The 18404-nt window shown below is 44.4% G+C and overlaps 1 protein-coding gene across 1 annotated transcript in view; it reads left to right on the top strand.

The window, feature by feature from the left end:
* The window catches only part of LOC129848558 (G patch domain-containing protein 1-like), a gene marked incomplete at its 3' end in the record, with an annotated part of 60486 nt that extends 42191 nt beyond the window's left edge, over window positions 1-18295 (top strand). Inside the window, exons 17-19 of the mRNA XM_055915723.1 lie at window positions 9326-9584; window positions 17966-18070; window positions 18183-18295. Of these exons, the coding sequence (XP_055771698.1) occupies window positions 9326-9584; window positions 17966-18070; window positions 18183-18295 (477 nt within the window). The remainder of the gene's footprint in view (window positions 1-9325; window positions 9585-17965; window positions 18071-18182) is intronic.
* Window positions 18296-18404: the final 109 nt, after the last annotated feature.

Here is an 18404-nt window from a genome sequence, read left to right as displayed (position 1 = left end):
AGGTACTGGTACCATCCTACTACACTACATCACTGATCCTACTGTAGAGGTACTGGTACCATCCTACTACATCACTGATCCTACTGTAGGGGTACTGGTACCATCCTACTACATCACTGATCCTACTGGAGAGGTACTGGTACCATACATCACTGATCCTACTGTAGAGGTACTGGTACCATCCTACTACACTACATCACTGATCCTACTGTAGAGGTACTGGTACCATCCTACTACACTACATCACTGATCCTACTGTAGAGGTACTGGTACCATCCCACTACACTACATCACTGATCCTACTGTAGAGGTTCTGGTACCATCCTACTACATCACTGATCCTACTGTAGAGGTACTGGTACCATCCTACTACACTACATCACTGATCCTACTGTAGAGGTACTGGTACCATCCTACTACATCACTGATCCTACTGTAGAGGTACTGGTACCATCCTACTACATTACTGATCCTACTGTAGAGGTACTGGTACCATCCTACTACATCACTGATCCTACTGTAGAGGTACTGGTACCATCCTACTACACTACATCACTGATCCTACTGGAGAGGTACTGGTACCATCCTACTACACTACATCACTGATCCTACTGTAGGGGTACTGGTACCATACATCACTGATCCTACTGTAGGGGTACTGGTACCATCCTACTACATCACTGATCCTACTGTAGAGGTACTGGTACCATCCTACTACACTACATCACTGATCCTACTGTAGAGGTACTGGTACCATCCTACTACACTACATCACTGATCCTACTGTAGTGGTACTGGTACCATCCTACTACACTACATCACTGATCCTACTGGAGAGGTACTGGTACCATCCTACTACACTACATCACTGATCCTACTGTAGAGGTACTGGTACCATCCTACTACACTACATCACTGATCCTACTGTAGAGGTACTGGTACCATCCTACTACACTACATCACTGATCCTACTGTAGAGGTACTGGTACCATCCTACTAAACTACATCACTGATCCTACTGTAGAGGTACTGGTACCATCCTACTACACTACATCACTGATCCTACTGTAGAGGTACTGGTACCATCCTACTACACTACATCACTGATCCTACTGTAGAGGTACTGGTACCATCCTACTACATCACTGATCCTACTGTAGAGGTACTGGTACCATCCTACTACACTACATCACTGATCCTACTGTAGGGGTACTGGTACCATCCTACTACATCACTGATCCTACTGTAGAGGTACTGGTACCATCCTACTACACTACATCACTGATCCTACTGTAGAGGTACTGGTACCATCCTACTACACTACATCACTGATCCTACTGTAGAGGTACTGGTACCATCCTACTACACTACATCACTGATCCTACTGTAGAGGTACTGGTACCATCCTACTACATCACTGATCCTACTGTAGAGGTACTGGTACCATCCTACTACATCACTGATCCTACTGTAGAGGTACTGGTACCATCCTACTACACTACATCACTGATCCTACTGTAGAGGTACTGGTACCATCCTACTACATCACTGATCCTACTGTAGAGGTACTGGTACCATCCCACTACACTACATCACTGATCCTACTGTAGAGGTACTGGTACCATCCTACTACACTACATCACTGATCCTACTGTAGAGGTACTGGTACCATCCTACTACATCACTGATCCTACTGTAGAGGTACTGGTACCATCCTACTACATCACTGATCCTACTGTAGAGGTACTGGTACCATCCTACTACACTACATCACTGATCCTACTGTAGAGGTACTGGTACCATCCTACTACATCACTGATCCTACTGTAGAGGTACTGGTACCATCCTACTACATCACTGATCCTACTGTAGAGGTACTGGTACCATCCTACTACACTACATCACTGATCCTACTGTAGAGGTACTGGTAGCATCCTACTACACTACATGCATCACTGATCCTACTGTAGAGGTACTGGTACCATCCCACTACATCACTGATCCTACTGTAGAGGTACTGGTACCATCCTACTACATCACTGATCCTACTGTAGAGGTACTGGTACCATCCTACTACATCACTGATCCTACTGGAGAGGTACTGGTACCATCCTACTACATCACTGATCCTACTGTAGAGGTACTGGTACCATCCTACTACATCACTGATCCTACTGTAGAGGTACTGGTACCATCCTACTACACTACATCACTGATCCTACTGTAGAGGTACTGGTACCATCCTACTACATCACTGATCCTACTGTAGAGGTACTGGTACCATCCTACTACACTACATCACTGATCCTACTGTAGAGGTACTGGTACCATCCTACTACACTACATCACTGATCCTACTGTAGAGGTACTGGTACCATCCTACTACATCACTGATCCTATTGTAGAGGTACTGGTACCATCCTACTAAACTACATCACTGATCCTACTGTAGAGGTACTGGTACCATCCTACTACATCACTGATCCTACTGTAGAGGTACTGGTACCATCCTACTACATCACTGATCCTACTGTAGAGGTACTGGTACCATCCTACTACATCACTGATCCTACTGTAGAGGTACTGGTACCATCCTACTACACTACATCACTGATCCTACTGTAGAGGTACTGGTACCATCCTACTACATCACTGATCCTACTGTAGAGGTACTGGTACCATCCTACTACATCACTGATCCTACTGTAGAGGTACTGGTACCATCCTACTACATACATCATTGATCCTACTGTAGAGGTACTGGTACCATCCTACTACATACATCATTGATCCTACTGTAGAGGTACTGGTACCATCCTACTACATTACATCACTGATCCTACTGTAGAGGTACTGGTACCATCCTACTACACTACATCACTGATCCTACTGTAGAGGTACTGGTACCATCCTACTACATCACTGATCCTACTGTAGAGGTACTGGTACCATCCTACTACACTACATCACTGATCCTACTGTAGAGGTACTGGTACCATCCTACTACACTACATCACTGATCCTACTGTAGAGGTACTGGTACCATCCTACTACATACATCACTGATCCTACTGTAGAGGTACTGGTACCATCCTACTACATCACTGATCCTACTGTAGAGGTACTGGTACCATCCTACTACATACATCACTGATCCTACTGTAGAGGTACTGGTACCATCCTACTACATCACTGATCCTACTGTAGAGGTACTGGTACCATCCTACTACACTACATCACTGATCCTACTGTAGAGGTACTGGTACCATCCTACTACACTACATCACTGATCCTACTGTAGAGGTACTGGTACCATCCTACTACACTACATCACTGATCCTACTGTAGTGGTACTGGTACCATCCTACTACACTACATCACTGATCCTACTGTAGAGGTACTGGTACCATCCTACTACATACATCACTGATCCTACTGTAGAGGTACTGGTACCATCCTACTACATCACTGATCCTACTGTAGAGGTACTGGTACCATCCTACTACACTACATCACTGATCCTACTGTAGAGGTACTGGTACCATCCTACTACACTACATCACTGATCCTACTGTAGAGGTACTGGTACCATCCTACTACACTACATCACTGATCCTACTGTAGTGGTACTGGTACCATCCTACTACACTACATCACTGATCCTACTGTAGAGGTACTGGTACCATCCTACTACATCACTGATCCTACTGTAGAGGTACTGGTACCATCCTACTACATCACTGATCCTACTGTAGAGGTACTGGTACCATCCTACATCACTGATCCTACTGTAGAGGTACTGGTACCATCCTACTACATCACTGATCCTACTGTAGAGGTACTGGTACCATCCTACTACACTACATCACTGATCCTACTGTAGAGGTACTGGTACCATCCTACTACATCACTGATCCTACTGTAGAGGTACTGGTACCATCCTACTACATCACTGATCCTACTGTAGAGGTACTGGTACCATCCTACTACACTACATCACTGATCCTACTGTAGAGGTACTGGTACCATCCTACTACATCACTGATCCTACTGTAGAGGTACTGGTACCATCCTACTACACTACATCACTGATCCTACTGTAGAGGTACTGGTACCATCCTACTACATCACTGATCCTACTGTAGAGGTACTGGTACCATCCTACTACACTACATCACTGATCCTACTGTAGAGGTACTGGTACCATCCTACTACATCACTGATCCTACTGTAGAGGTACTGGTACCATCCTACTACATCACTGATCCTACTGTAGAGGTACTGGTACCATCCTACTACATACATCACTGATCCTACTGTAGAGGTACTGGTACCATCCTACTACACTACATCACTGATCCTACTGTAGAGGTACTGGTACCATCCTACTACACTACATCACTGATCCTACTGTAGAGGTACTGGTACCATCCTACTACATCACTGATCCTACTGTAGAGGTACTGGAACCATCCTACTACACTACATCACTGATCCTACTGTAGAGGTACTGGTACCATCCTACTACATCACTGATCCTACTGTAGAGGTACTGGTACCATCCTACTACACTACATCACTGATCCTACTGTAGAGGTACTGGTACCATCCTACTACATCACTGATCCTACTGTAGAGGTACTGGTACCATCCTACTACATCACTGATCCTACTGTAGAGGTACTGGAACCATCCTACTACACTACATCACTGATCCTACTGTAGAGGTACTGGTACCATCCTACTACATCACTGATCCTACTGTATAGGTACTGGTACCATCCTACTACACTACATCACTGATCCTACTGTAGAGGTACTGGTACCATCCTACTACACTACATCACTGATCCTACTGTAGAGGTACTGGTACCATCCTACTACACTACATCACTGATCCTACTGTAGAGGTACTGGTACCATCCTACTACACTACATCACTGATCCTACTGTAGAGGTACTGGTACCATCCTACTACACTACATCACTGATCCTACTGTAGAGGTACTGGTACCATCCTACTACATCACTGATCCTACTGTAGAGGTACTGGTACCATCCTACTACACTACATCACTGATCCTACTGTAGAGGTACTGGTACCATCTTACTACACTACATCACTGATCCTACTGTAGAGGTACTGGTACCATCCTACTACACTACATCACTGATCCTACTGTAGAGGTACTGGTACCATCCTACTACATCACTGATCCTACTGTAGAGGTACTGGTACCATCCTACTACACTACATCACTGATCCTACTGTAGAGGTACTGGTACCATCCTACTACATACATCACTGATCCTACTGTAGAGGTACTGGTACCATCTTACTACACTACATCACTGATCCTACTGTAGAGGTACTGGTACCATCCTACTACATCACTGATCCTACTGTAGAGGTACTGGTACCATCCTACTACATCACTGATCCTACTGTAGAGGTACTGGTACCATCCTACTACATCACTGATCCTACTGTAGAGGTACTGGTACCATCCCACTACATCACTGATCCTACTGTAGAGGTACTGGTACCATCCTACTACATCACTGATCCTACTGTAGAGGTACTGGTACCATCCTACTACACTACATCCCTGATCCTACTGTAGAGGTACTGGTACCATCCTACTACACTACATCACTGATCCTACTGTAGAGGTTCTGGTACCATCCTACTACACTACATCCCTGATCCTACTGTAGAGGTACTGGTACCATCCTACTACATTACTGATCCTACTGTAGAGGTACTGGTACCATCCTACTACACTACATCACTGATCCTACTGTAGAGGTACTGGTACCATCCTACTACACTACATCACTGATCCTACTGTAGAGGTACTGGTACCATCCTACTACATCACTGATCCTACTGTAGAGGTACTGGTACCATCCTACTACACTACATCACTGATCCTACTGTAGAGGTACTGGTACCATCCTACTACATTACTGATCCTACTGTAGAGGTACTGGTACCATCCCACTACATCACTGATCCTACTGTAGAGGTACTGGTACCATCCTACTACATCACTGATCCTACTGTAGAGGTACTGGTACCATCCTACTACACTACATCACTGATCCTACTGTAGAGGTACTGGTACCATCTTACTACACTACATCACTGATCCTACTGTAGAGGTACTGGTACCATCCTACTACACTACATCACTGATCCTACTGTAGAGGTACTGGTACCATCCTACTACATACATCACTGATCCTACTGTAGAGGTACTGATACCATCCTACTATACTACATCACTGATCCTACTGTAGAGGTACTGGTACCATCCTACTACATCACTGATCCTACTGTAGAGGTACTGGTACCATCCTACTACATTACTGATCCTACTGTAGAGGTACTGGTACCATCCTACTACATCACTGATCCTACTGTAGAGGTACTGGTACCATCCTACTACATCACTGATCCTACTGTAGAGGTACTGGTACCATCCTACTACACTACATCACTGATCCTACTGTAGAGGTACTGGTACCATCCTACTATATACATCACTGATCCTACTGTAGAGGTACTGGTACCATCCCACTACATCACTGATCCTACTGTAGAGGTACTGGAACCATCCTACTACATCACTGATCCTACTGTAGAGGTACTGGTACCATCCTACTACACTACATCACTGATCCTACTGTAGAGGTACTGGTACCATCCTACTACATCACTGATCCTACTGTAGAGGTACTGGTACCATCCTACTACATCACTGATCCTACTGTAGAGGTACTGGTACCATCCTACTACATCACTGATCCTACTGTAGAGGTACTGATACCATCCCACTACATCACTGATCCTACTGTAGAGGTACTGGTACCATCCTACTACATCACTGATCCTACTGTAGAGGTACTGGTACCATCTTACTACACTACATCACTGATCCTACTGTAGAGGTACTGGTACCATCCTACTACACTACATCACTGATCCTACTGTAGAGGTACTGGTACCATCCTACTAAACTACATCACTGATCCTACTGTAGAGGTACTGGTACCATCTTACTACACTACATCACTGATCCTACTGTAGAGGTACTGGTACCATCCTACTACACTACATCACTGATCCTACTGTAGAGGTACTGGTACCATCCTACTACACTACATCACTGATCCTACTGTAGAGGTACTGGTACCATCCTACTACATCACTGATCCTACTGTAGAGGTACTGGTACCATCCTACTACACTACATCACTGATCCTACTGTAGAGGTACTGGTACCATCCTACTACATCACTAATCCTACTGTAGAGGTACTGGTACCATCCTACTACACTACATCACTGATCCTACTGTAGAGGTACTGGTACCATCCTACTACATACATCACTGATCCTACTGTAGAGGTACTGGTACCATCCTACTACACTACATCACTGATCCTACTGTAGAGGTACTGGTACCATCCTACTACACTACATCACTGATCCTACTGTAGAGGTACTGGTACCATCCTACTACACTACATCACTGATCCTACTGTAGAGGTACTGGTACCATCCTACTACATCACTGATCCTACTGTAGAGGTACTGGTACCATCCCACTACATCACTGATCCTACTGTAGAGGTACTGGTACCATCCTACTACACTACATCACTGATCCTACTGTAGAGGTACTGGTACCATCCTACTACACTACATCACTGATCCTACTGTAGAGGTACTGGTACCATCCTACTACACTACATCACTGATCCTACTGTAGAGGTACTGGTACCATCCTACTACACTACATCACTGATCCTACTGTAGAGGTACTGGTACCATCCTACTACATCACTGATCCTACTGTAGAGGTACTGGTACCATCCTACTAAACTACATCACTGATCCTACTGTAGAGGTACTGGTACCATCCTACTACATCACTGATCCTACTGTAGAGGTACTGGTACCATCCTACTACACTACATCACTGATCCTACTGTAGAGGTACTGGTACCATCCTACTACATACATCACTGATCCTACTGTAGAGGTACTGGTACCATCCTACTACACTACATCACTGATCCTACTGTAGAGGTACTGGTACCATACTGATCATACTGACAGACGTGACAGTCTACTAGCGTAGAGGCTTGACAGTCCACTAGCGTAGGGGCTTGACAGTCCACTAGCGTAGAGGCTTGACAGTCTACTAGCGTAGAGGCTTGACAGTCTACTAGCGTAGAGGCTTGACAGTCCACTAGCGTAGGGGCTTGACAGTCCACTAGCGTAGAGGCTTGACAGTCCACTAGCGTAGGGGCTTGACAGTCCACTAGCGTAGAGGCTTGACAGTCCACTAGCGTAGGGGCTTGACAGTCCACTAGCGTAGAGGCTTGACAGTCCACTAGCGTAGGGGCTTGACAGTCCACTAGCGTAGGGGCTTGACAGTCCACTAGCGTAGGGGCTTGACAGTCCACTAGCGTAGGGGCTTGACAGTCCACTAGCGTAGGGGCTTGACAGTCCACTAGCGTAGACGCTTGACAGTCCACTAGCGTAGAGGCTTGACAGTCCACTAGCGTAGAGGCTTGACAGTCCACTAGCGTAGAGGCTTGACAGTCCACTAGCGTAGAGGCTTGACAGTCCACTGTAAAACGTAGAGGCTTGACAGTCCACTGTAAAACGTAGAGGCTTGACAGTCCACTGTAAAACGTAGAGGCTTGACAGTCCACTGTAAAACGTAGAGGCTTGACAGTCCACTGTAAAACGTAGAGGCTTGACAGTCCACTGTAAAACGTAGAGGCTTGACAGTCCACTGTAAAACGTAGAGGCTTGACAGTCCACTGTAAAACGTAGAGGCTTGACAGTCCACTGTAAAACGTAGAGGCTTGACAGTCCACTGTAAAATGTAGAGGCTTGACAGTCCACTGTAAAATGTAGAGGCTTGACAGTCCACTGTAAAATGTAGAGGCTTGACAGTCCACTGTAAAATGTAGAGGCTTGACAGTCCACTGTAAAATGTAGAGGCTTGACAGTCCACTGTAAAATGTAGAGGCTTGACAGTCCACTGTAAAATGTAGAGGCTTGACAGTCCACTGTAAAATGTAGAGGCTTGACAGTCCACTGTAAAATGTAGAGGCTTGACAGTCCACTGTAAAACGTAGAGGCTTGACAGTCCACTGTAAAACGTAGAGGCTTGACAGTCCACTGTAAAACGTAGAGGCTTGACAGTCCACTGTAAAACGTAGAGGCTTGACAGACGTAAGAGATACAAATGTTTTGTAAGTCACATGTTGTTAATCAATGCTCTTTCTGACTAACTGAGCAGCCAGACACGGAGAAGAAAGACGAGGTGGAGGAGGAGGAGGAGAACAGGCCACCTATGGATCTGTTCAAGGCCATCTTCGCCAGTTCTTCAGACGAGAAGTCTTCCTCTTCTTCTGAAGGAGAGAGTGAGGAGGAGGAGAAGGAGGAAGGTGTCCGGAGCAAGGCTGGGACCGGGCCTCAGATATCTAACCAGTTGAATGTCAACACACCCCTACCTGCTCCTCCCGTGTCTGTGTCGGCGACACCCGGCCTGCACCCAGGTACGAACACTGGTCCTTCTCTTCCTATAGCCAATATAGATTGGTGGTTGAACAATGGCTCTTTGGGTAGTTAGGAGAATAATGAGAGATTTGTATTTATTATGGATCCCCATTAGCTGCTGCCAAGGTATTCATTACAGAATTCACAACCCACTAAGAGATCTCTGACAGAGGACAAAATGGACATGGTTTTAACTCTCTGGGTAGTGGAGAATGATGAGACATCTCTGATGGTTTTAACTCTCTGGGTAGTGGAGAATGATGAGACATCTCTGATGGTTTTAACTCTCTGGGTAGTGGAGAATGAGGAGACATCTCTGATGGTTTTAACTCTCTGGGTAGTGGAGAATGATGAGAGACATCTCTGATGGTTTTAACTCTCTGGGTAGTGGAGAATGATGAGAGATCTCTGATGGTTTTAACTCTCTGGGTAGTGGAGAATGATGAGAGATCTCTGATGGTTTTAACTCTCTGGGTAGTGGAGAATGATGAGAGATCTCTGATGGTTTTAACTCTCTGGGTAGTGGAGAATGATGAGAGATCTCTGATGGTTTTAACTCTCTGGGTAGTGGAGAATGATGAGAGACCTCTGATGGTTTTAACTCTCTGGGTAGTGGAGAATGAGGAGAGATCTCTGATGGTTTTAACTCTCTGGGTAGTGGAGAATGATGAGAGACCTCTGATGGTTTTAACTCTCTGGGTAGTGGAGAATGATGAGAGACCTCTGATGGTTTTAACTCTCTGGGTAGTGGAGAATGAGGAGAGATCTCTGATGGTTTTAACTCTCTGGGTAGTGGAGAATGATGAGAGACCTCTGATGGTTTTAACTCTCTGGGTAGTGGAGAATGATGAGACATCTCTGATGGTTTTAACTCTCTGGGTAGTGGAGAATGATGAGAGACATCTCTGATGGTTTTAACTCTCTGGGTAGTGGAGAATGATGAGACTTCTCTGATGGTTTTAACTCTCTGGGTAGTGGAGAATGATGAGAGATCTCTGATGGTTTTAACTCTCTGGGTAGTGGAGAATGATGAGACCTCTCTGATGGTTTTAACTCTCTGGGTAGTGGAGAATGATGAGACATCTCTGATGGTTTTAACTCTCTGGGTAGTGGAGAATGATGAGACATCTCTGATGGTTTTAACTCTCTGGGTAGTGGAGAATGATGAGACATCTCTGATGGTTTTAACTCTCTGGGTAGTGGAGAATGATGAGACATCTCTGATGGTTTTAACTCTCAGGGTAGTGGAGAATGATGAGAGACCTCTGATGGTTTTACCTCTCTGGGTAGTGGAGAATGATGAGACCTCTCTGATGGTTTTAACTCTCTGGGTAGTGGAGAATGATGAGACATCTCTGATGGTTTTAACTCTCTGGGTAGTGGAGAATGATGAGATCTCTGATGGTTTTAACTCTCTGGGTAGTGGAGAATGATGACATCTCTGATGGTTTTAACTCTCTGGGTAGTGGAGAATGATGCGAGACATCTCTGATGGTTTTAACTCTCTGGGTAGTGGAGAATGATGAGAGATCTCTGATGGTTTTAACTCTCTGGGTAGTGGAGAATGATGAGAGACCTCTGATGGTTTTAACTCTCTGGGTAGTGGAGAATGATGAGAGACCTCTGATGGTTTTAACTCTCTGGGTAGTGGAGAATGATGAGACATCTCTGATGGTTTTAACTCTCTGGGTAGTGGAGAATGATGAGAGACATCTCTGATGGTTTTAACTCTCTGGGTAGTGGAGAATGATGAGACTTCTCTGATGGTTTTAACTCTCTGGGTAGTGGAGAATGATGAGAGATCTCTGATGGTTTTAACTCTCTGGGTAGTGGAGAATGATGAGACCTCTCTGATGGTTTTAACTCTCTGGGTAGTGGAGAATGATGAGACATCTCTGATGGTTTTAACTCTCTGGGTAGTGGAGAATGATGAGACATCTCTGATGGTTTTAACTCTCTGGGTAGTGGAGAATGATGAGACATCTCTGATGGTTTTAACTCTCTGGGTAGTGGAGAATGATGAGACATCTCTGATGGTTTTAACTCTCTGGGTAGTGGAGAATGATGGAGACATCTCTGATGGTTTTAACTCTCTGGGTAGTGGAGAATGATGAGAGATCTCTGATGGTTTTAACTCTCTGGGTAGTGGAGAATGATGAGAGATCTCTGATGGTTTTAACTCTCTGGGTAGTGGAGAATGATGAGACATCTCTGATGGTTTTAACTCTCTGGGTAGTGGAGAATGATGAGATCTCTGATGGTTTTAACTCTCTGGGTAGTGGAGAATGATGGAGACATCTCTGATGGTTTTAACTCTCTGGGTAGTGGAGAATGATGAGAGATCTCTGGTTTTAACTCTCTGGGTAGTGGAGAATGATGAGACATCTCTGATGGTTTTAACTCTCTGGGTAGTGGAGAATGATGAGAGACCTCTGATGGTTTTAACTCTCTGGGAAGTGGAGAATGATGATCTCTGATGGTTTTAACTCTCTGGGTAGTGGAGAATGATGAGATCTCTGATGGTTTTAACTCTCTGGGTAGTGGAGAATGATGGAGACATCTCTGATGGTTTTAACTCTCTGGGTAGTGGAGAATGATGAGAGATCTCTGGTTTTAACTCTCTGGGTAGTGGAGAATGATGAGACATCTCTGATGGTTTTAACTCTCTGGGTAGTGGAGAATGATGAGAGACCTCTGATGGTTTTAACTCTCTGGGAAGTGGAGAATGATGATCTCTGATGGTTTTAACTCTCTGGGTAGTGGAGAATGATGAGAGATCTCTGATGGTTTTAACTCTCTGGGTAGTGGAGAATGATGAGACATCTCTGATGGTTTTAACTCTCTGGGTAGTGGAGAATGATGAGAGACCTCTGATGGTTTTAACTCTCTGGGTAGTCTAGAATGATGGAGAGATCTCTGATGGTTTTAACTCTCTGGGTAGTGGAGAATGATGAGAGACCTCTGATGGTTTTAACTCTCTGGGTAGTGGAGAATGATGAGAGACCTCTGATGGTTTTAACTCTCTGGGTAGTGGAGAATGATGAGACCTCTCTGATGGTTTTAACTCTCTGGGTAGTGGAGAATGATGAGAGATCTCTGATGGTTTTAACTCTCTGGGTAGTGGAGAATGATGAGACATCTCTGATGGTTTTAACTCTCTGGGTAGTGGAGAATGATGAGACATCTCTGATGGTTTTAACTCTCTGGGTAGTGGAGAATGATGAGAGACCTCTGATGGTTTTAACTCTCTGGGTAGTGGAGAATGATGGAGAGATCTCTGATGGTTTTAACTCTCTGGGTAGTGGAGAATGATGAGAGATCTCTGATGGTTTTAACTCTCTGGGTAGTGGAGAATGATGAGAGACCTCTGATGGTTTTAACTCTCTGGGTAGTGGAGAATGAGGAGAGATCTCTGATGGTTTTAACTCTCTGGGTAGTGGAGAATGATGAGAGACCTCTGATGGTTTTAACTCTCTGGGTAGTGGAGAATGATGAGAGATCTCTGATGGTTTTAACTCTCTGGGTAGTGGAGAATGAGGAGAGATCTCTGATGGTTTTAACTCTCTGGGTAGTGGAGAATGATGAGAGATCTCTGATGGTTTTAACTCTCTGGGTAGTGGAGAATGAGGAGAGATCTCTGATGGTTTTAACTCTCTGGGTAGTGGAGAATGAGGAGAGATCTCTGATGGTTTTAACTCTCTGGGTAGTGGAGAATGATGAGAGACCTCTGATGGTTTTAACTCTCTGGGTAGTGGAGAATGATGAGACATCTCTGATGGTTTTAACTCTCTGGGTAGTGGAGAATGAGAGACCTCTGATGGTTTTAACTCTCTGGGTAGTGGAGAATGATGGAGAGATCTCTGATGGTTTTAACTCTCTGGGTAGTGGAGAATGATGAGATCTCTGATGGTTTTAACTCTCTGGGTAGTGGAGAATGATGAGAGATCTCTGATGGTTTTAACTCTCTGGGTAGTGGAGAATGATAAGACATCTCTGATGGTTTTAACTCTCTGGGTAGTGGAGAATGATGAGACATCTCTGATGGTTTTAACTCTCTGGGTAGTGGAGAATGATGAGAGACCTCTGATGGTTTTAACTCTCTGGGTAGTGGAGAATGATGGAGAGATCTCTGATGGTTTTAACTCTCTGGGTAGTGGAGAATGATGAGACATCTCTGATGGTTTTAACTCTCTGGGTAGTGGAGAATGATGAGAGATCTCTGATGGTTTTAACTCTCTGGGTAGTGGAGAATGATGAGACATCTCTGATGGTTTTAACTCTCTTGGTAGTGGAGAATGATGAGAGACCTCTGATGGTTTTAACTCTCTGGGTAGTGGAGAATGATGAGACATCTCTGATGGTTTTAACTCTCTGGGTAGTGGAGAATGATGAGAGATCTCTGATGGTTTTAACTCTCTGGGTAGTGGAGAATGATGAGAGACCTCTGATGGTTTTAACTCTCTGGGTAGTGGAGAATGATGAGAGATCTCTGATGGTTTTAACTCTCTGGGTAGTGGAGAATGATGAGACATCTCTGATGGTTTTAACTCTCTGGGTAGTGGAGAATGATGGAGAGATCTCTGATGGTTTTAACTCTCTGGGTAGTGGAGAATGAGGAGAGATCTCTGATGGTTTTAACTCTCTGGGTAGTGGAGAATGATGAGAGATCTCTGGTTTTAACTCTCTGGGTAGTGGAGAATGATGAGACATCTCTGATGGTTTTAACTCTCTGGGTAGTGGAGAATGATGAGACATCTCTGATGGTTTTAACTCTCTGGGTAGTGGAGAATGATGGAGAGATCTCTGATGGTTTTAACTCTCTGGGTAGTGGAGAATGATGAGAGATCTCTGATGGTTTTAACTCTCTGGTTAGTGGAGAATGATGAGACATCTCTGATGGTTTTAACTCTCTGGGTAGTGGAGAATGATGGAGAGATCTCTGATGGTTTTAACTCTCTGGGTAGTGGAGAATGATGAGAGACCTCTGATGGTTTTAACTCTCTGGGTAGTGGAGAATGAGGAGAGATCTCTGATGGTTTTAACTCTCTGGGTAGTGGAGAATGATGAGAGATCTCTGGTTTTAACTCTCTGGGTAGTGGAGAATGATGAGAGACCTCTGATGGTTTTAACTCTCTGGGTAGTGGAGAATGATGAGAGATCTTTGATGGTTTTAACTCTCTGGGTAGTGGAGAATGATGAGACATCTCTGATGGTTTTAACTCTCTGGGTAGTGGAGAATGATGGAGAGATCTCTGATGGTTTTAACTCTCTGGGTAGTGGAGAATGAGGAGAGATCTCTGATGGTTTTAACTCTCTGGGTAGTGGAGAATGATGAGAGATCTCTGGTTTTAACTCTCTGGGTAGTGGAGAATGATGAGACATCTCTGATGGTTTTAACTCTCTGGGTAGTGGAGAATGATGAGACATCTCTGATGGTTTTAACTCTCTGGGTAGTGAAGAATGATGGAGAGATCTCTGATGGTTTTAACTCTCTGGGTATTGGAGAATGATGAGAGATCTCTGATGGTTTTAACTCTCTGGGTAGTTGAGAATGATGAGACATCTCTGATGGTTTTAACTCTCTGGGTAGTGGAGAACGATGGAGAGATCTCTGATGGTTTTAACTCTCTGGGTAGTGGAGAATGATGAGAGACCTCTGATGGTTTTAACTCTCTGGGTAGTGGAGAATGAGGAGAGATCTCTGATGGTTTTAACTCTCTGGGTAGTGGAGAATGATGAGAGATCTCTGATGGTTTTAACTCTCTGGGTAGTGGAGAATGATGAGAGATCTCTGGTTTTAACTCTCTGGGTAGTGGAGAATGATGAGACATCTCTGATGGTTTTAACTCTCTGGGTAGTGGAGAATGATGGAGAGATTTCTGATGGTTTTAACTCTCTGGGTAGTGGAGAATGAGGAGAGACCTCTGATGGTTTTAACTCTCTGGGTAGTGGAGATTGATGAGAGACCTCTGATGGTTTTAACTCTCTGGGTAGTGGAGAATGATGAGACATCTCTGATGGTTTTAACTCTCTGGGTAGTGGAGAATGATGAGAGATCTCTGATGGTTTTAACTCTCTGTGTAGTGGAGAATGAGGAGAGATCTCTGATGGTTTTAACTCTCTGGGTAGTGGAGAATGATGAGAGACCTCTGATGGTTTTAACTCTCTGGGTAGTGGAGAATGATGGAGAGATCTCTGATGGTTTTAACTCTCTGGGTAGTGGAGAATGATGAGACATCTCTGATGGATTTAACTCTCTGGGTAGTGGAGAATGATGAGACATCTCTGATGGTTTTAACTTTCTGGGTAGTGGAGAATGATGAGACATCTCTGATGGTTTTAACTCTCTGGGTAGTGGAGAATGATGAGACATCTCTGATGGTTTTAACTCTCTGGGTAGTGGAGAATGATGAGAGACCTCTGATGGTTTTAACTCTCTGGGTAGTGGAGAATGATGAGAGATCTCTGATGGTTTTAACTCTCTGGGTAGTGGAGAATGATGAGATCTCTGATGGTTTTAACTCTCTGGGTAGTGGAGAATGATGAGACATCTCTGATGGTTTTAACTCTCTGGGTAGTGGAGAATGATGAGACATCTCTGATGGTTTTAACTCTCTGGGTAGTGGAGAATGATGAGAGACCTCTGATGGTTTTAACTCTCTGGGTAGTGGAGAATGATGGAGAGATCTCTGATGGTTTTAACTCTCTGGGTAGTGGAGAATGATGAGAGACCTCTGATGGTTTTAACTCTCTGGGTAGTGGAGAATGATGAGAGATCTCTGATGGTTTTAACTCTCTGGGTAGTGGAGAATGATGAGAGACCTCTGATGGTTTTAACTCTCTGGGTAGTGGAGAATGAGGAGAGATCTCTGATGGTTTTAACTCTCTGGGTAGTGGAGAATGATGAGAGATCTCTGATGGTTTTAACTCTCTGGGTAGTGGAGAATGATGAGATCTCTGATGGTTTTAACTCTCTGGGTAGTGGAGAATGATGGAGACATCTCTGATGGTTTTAACTCTCTGGGTAGTGGAGAATGATGAGAGATCTCTGATGGTTTTAACTCTCTGGGTAGTGGAGAATGATGGAGACATCTCTGATGGTTTTAACTCTCTGGGTAGTGGAGAATGATGAGAGATCTCTGATGGTTTTAACTCTCTGGGTAGTGGAGAATGATGAGAGATCTCTGATGGTTTTAACTCTCTGGGTAGTGGAGAATGAGGAGACATCTCTGATGGTTTTAACTCTCTGGGTAGTGGAGAATGAGGAGAGATCTCTGATGGTTTTAACTCTCTGGGTAGTGGAGAATGATGAGATCTCTGATGGTTTTAACTCTCTGGGTAGTGGAGAATGATGAGATCTCTGATGGTTTTAACTCTCTGGGTAGTGGAGAATGATGGAGACATCTCTGATGGTTTTAACTCTCTGGGTAGTGGAGAATGATGAGAGATCTCTGGTTTTAACTCTCTGGGTAGTGGAGAATGATGAGACATCTCTGATGGTTTTAACTCTCTGGGTAGTGGAGAATGATGGAGACATCTCTGATGGTTTTAACTCTCTGGGTAGTGGAGAATGATGAGACATCTCTGATGGTTTTACCTCTCTGGGTAGTGGAGAATGATGAGAGATCTCTGATGGTTTTAACTCTCTGGGTAGTGGAGAATGACGAGACATCTCTGATGGTTTTAACTCTCTGGGTAGTGGAGAATGATGAGACATCTCTGATGGTTTTAACTCTCTGGGTAGTGGAGAATGAGGAGAGATCTCTGATGGTTTTAACTCTCTGGGTAGTGGAGAATGAGGAGAGATCTCTGATGGTTTTAACTCTCTGGGTAGTGGAGAATGATGAGAGATCTCTGATGGTTTTAACTCTCTGGGTAGTGGAGAATGATGAGAGATCTGATGGTTTTAACTCTCTGGGTAGTGGAGAATGATGAGAGACCTCTGATGGTTTTAACTCTCTGGGTAGTGGAGAATGATGAGACATCTCTGATGGTTTTAACTCTCTGGGTAGTGGAGAATGATGAGACATCTCTGATGGTTTTAACTCTCTGGGTAGTGGAGAATGATGAGAGATCTCTGATGGTTTTAACTCTCTGGGTAGTGGAGAATGATGAGACATCTCTGATGGTTTTAACTCTCTGGGTAGTGGAGAATGATGAGAGATCTCTGATGGTTTTAACTCTCTGGGTAGTGGAGAATGATGAGACATCTCTGATGGTTTTAACTCTCTGGGTAGTGGAGAATGATGAGACATCTCTGATGGTTTTAACTCTCTGGGTAGTGGAGAATGATGAGACATCTCTGATGGTTTTAACTCTCTGGGTAGTGGAGAATGATGAGACATCTCTGATGGTTTTATCTCCGTTTTTTCATTTTCAGACGTTGTGTTCAAAACGCCCAGTGGTCCTGCCCCTCCCCCTCGGGACCAGGAAATGGGAGAGGAGGAGTTTGGTCCTCGGCTGCCTCCTGCTTCCTCTACATTGAGTGAGTCCCTTACCAATAACCTGATCCAATCAGAACCCGGTTAAACGGACGTCATGATTCCTTTAAACATCTGTTGATTGGGAATCTCACCGTCTCCGCTTGTCTTTTCAAGCAGCAGAGCGCCGTCCGTCCCCAACTCCCTCTGCTAAGGACGACAAACACAAGAAGAAGTGTAAGGAGAAGCACAAAGCCAAGAAATACGGCAAGCACAAGAAGGACAAAAAGGTACGGCCGGGGAAAACAAATTAAGTCAGAAAATAGACTACGATGTCTATTCAAGAGTACTCTGTCTCTCTCTCTCTCTCTCTCTCTCTCTCTCTCTCTCTCTCTCTCT

The sequence above is a fragment of the Salvelinus fontinalis genome, unplaced genomic scaffold (assembly GCF_029448725.1).
Source record: "Salvelinus fontinalis isolate EN_2023a unplaced genomic scaffold, ASM2944872v1 scaffold_1068, whole genome shotgun sequence".
Lineage (NCBI taxonomy): Eukaryota > Metazoa > Chordata > Actinopteri > Salmoniformes > Salmonidae > Salvelinus > Salvelinus fontinalis.
Note: the sequence above shows the minus strand (reverse complement) of the source record. Positions and strands in the feature narration are given on the sequence as shown.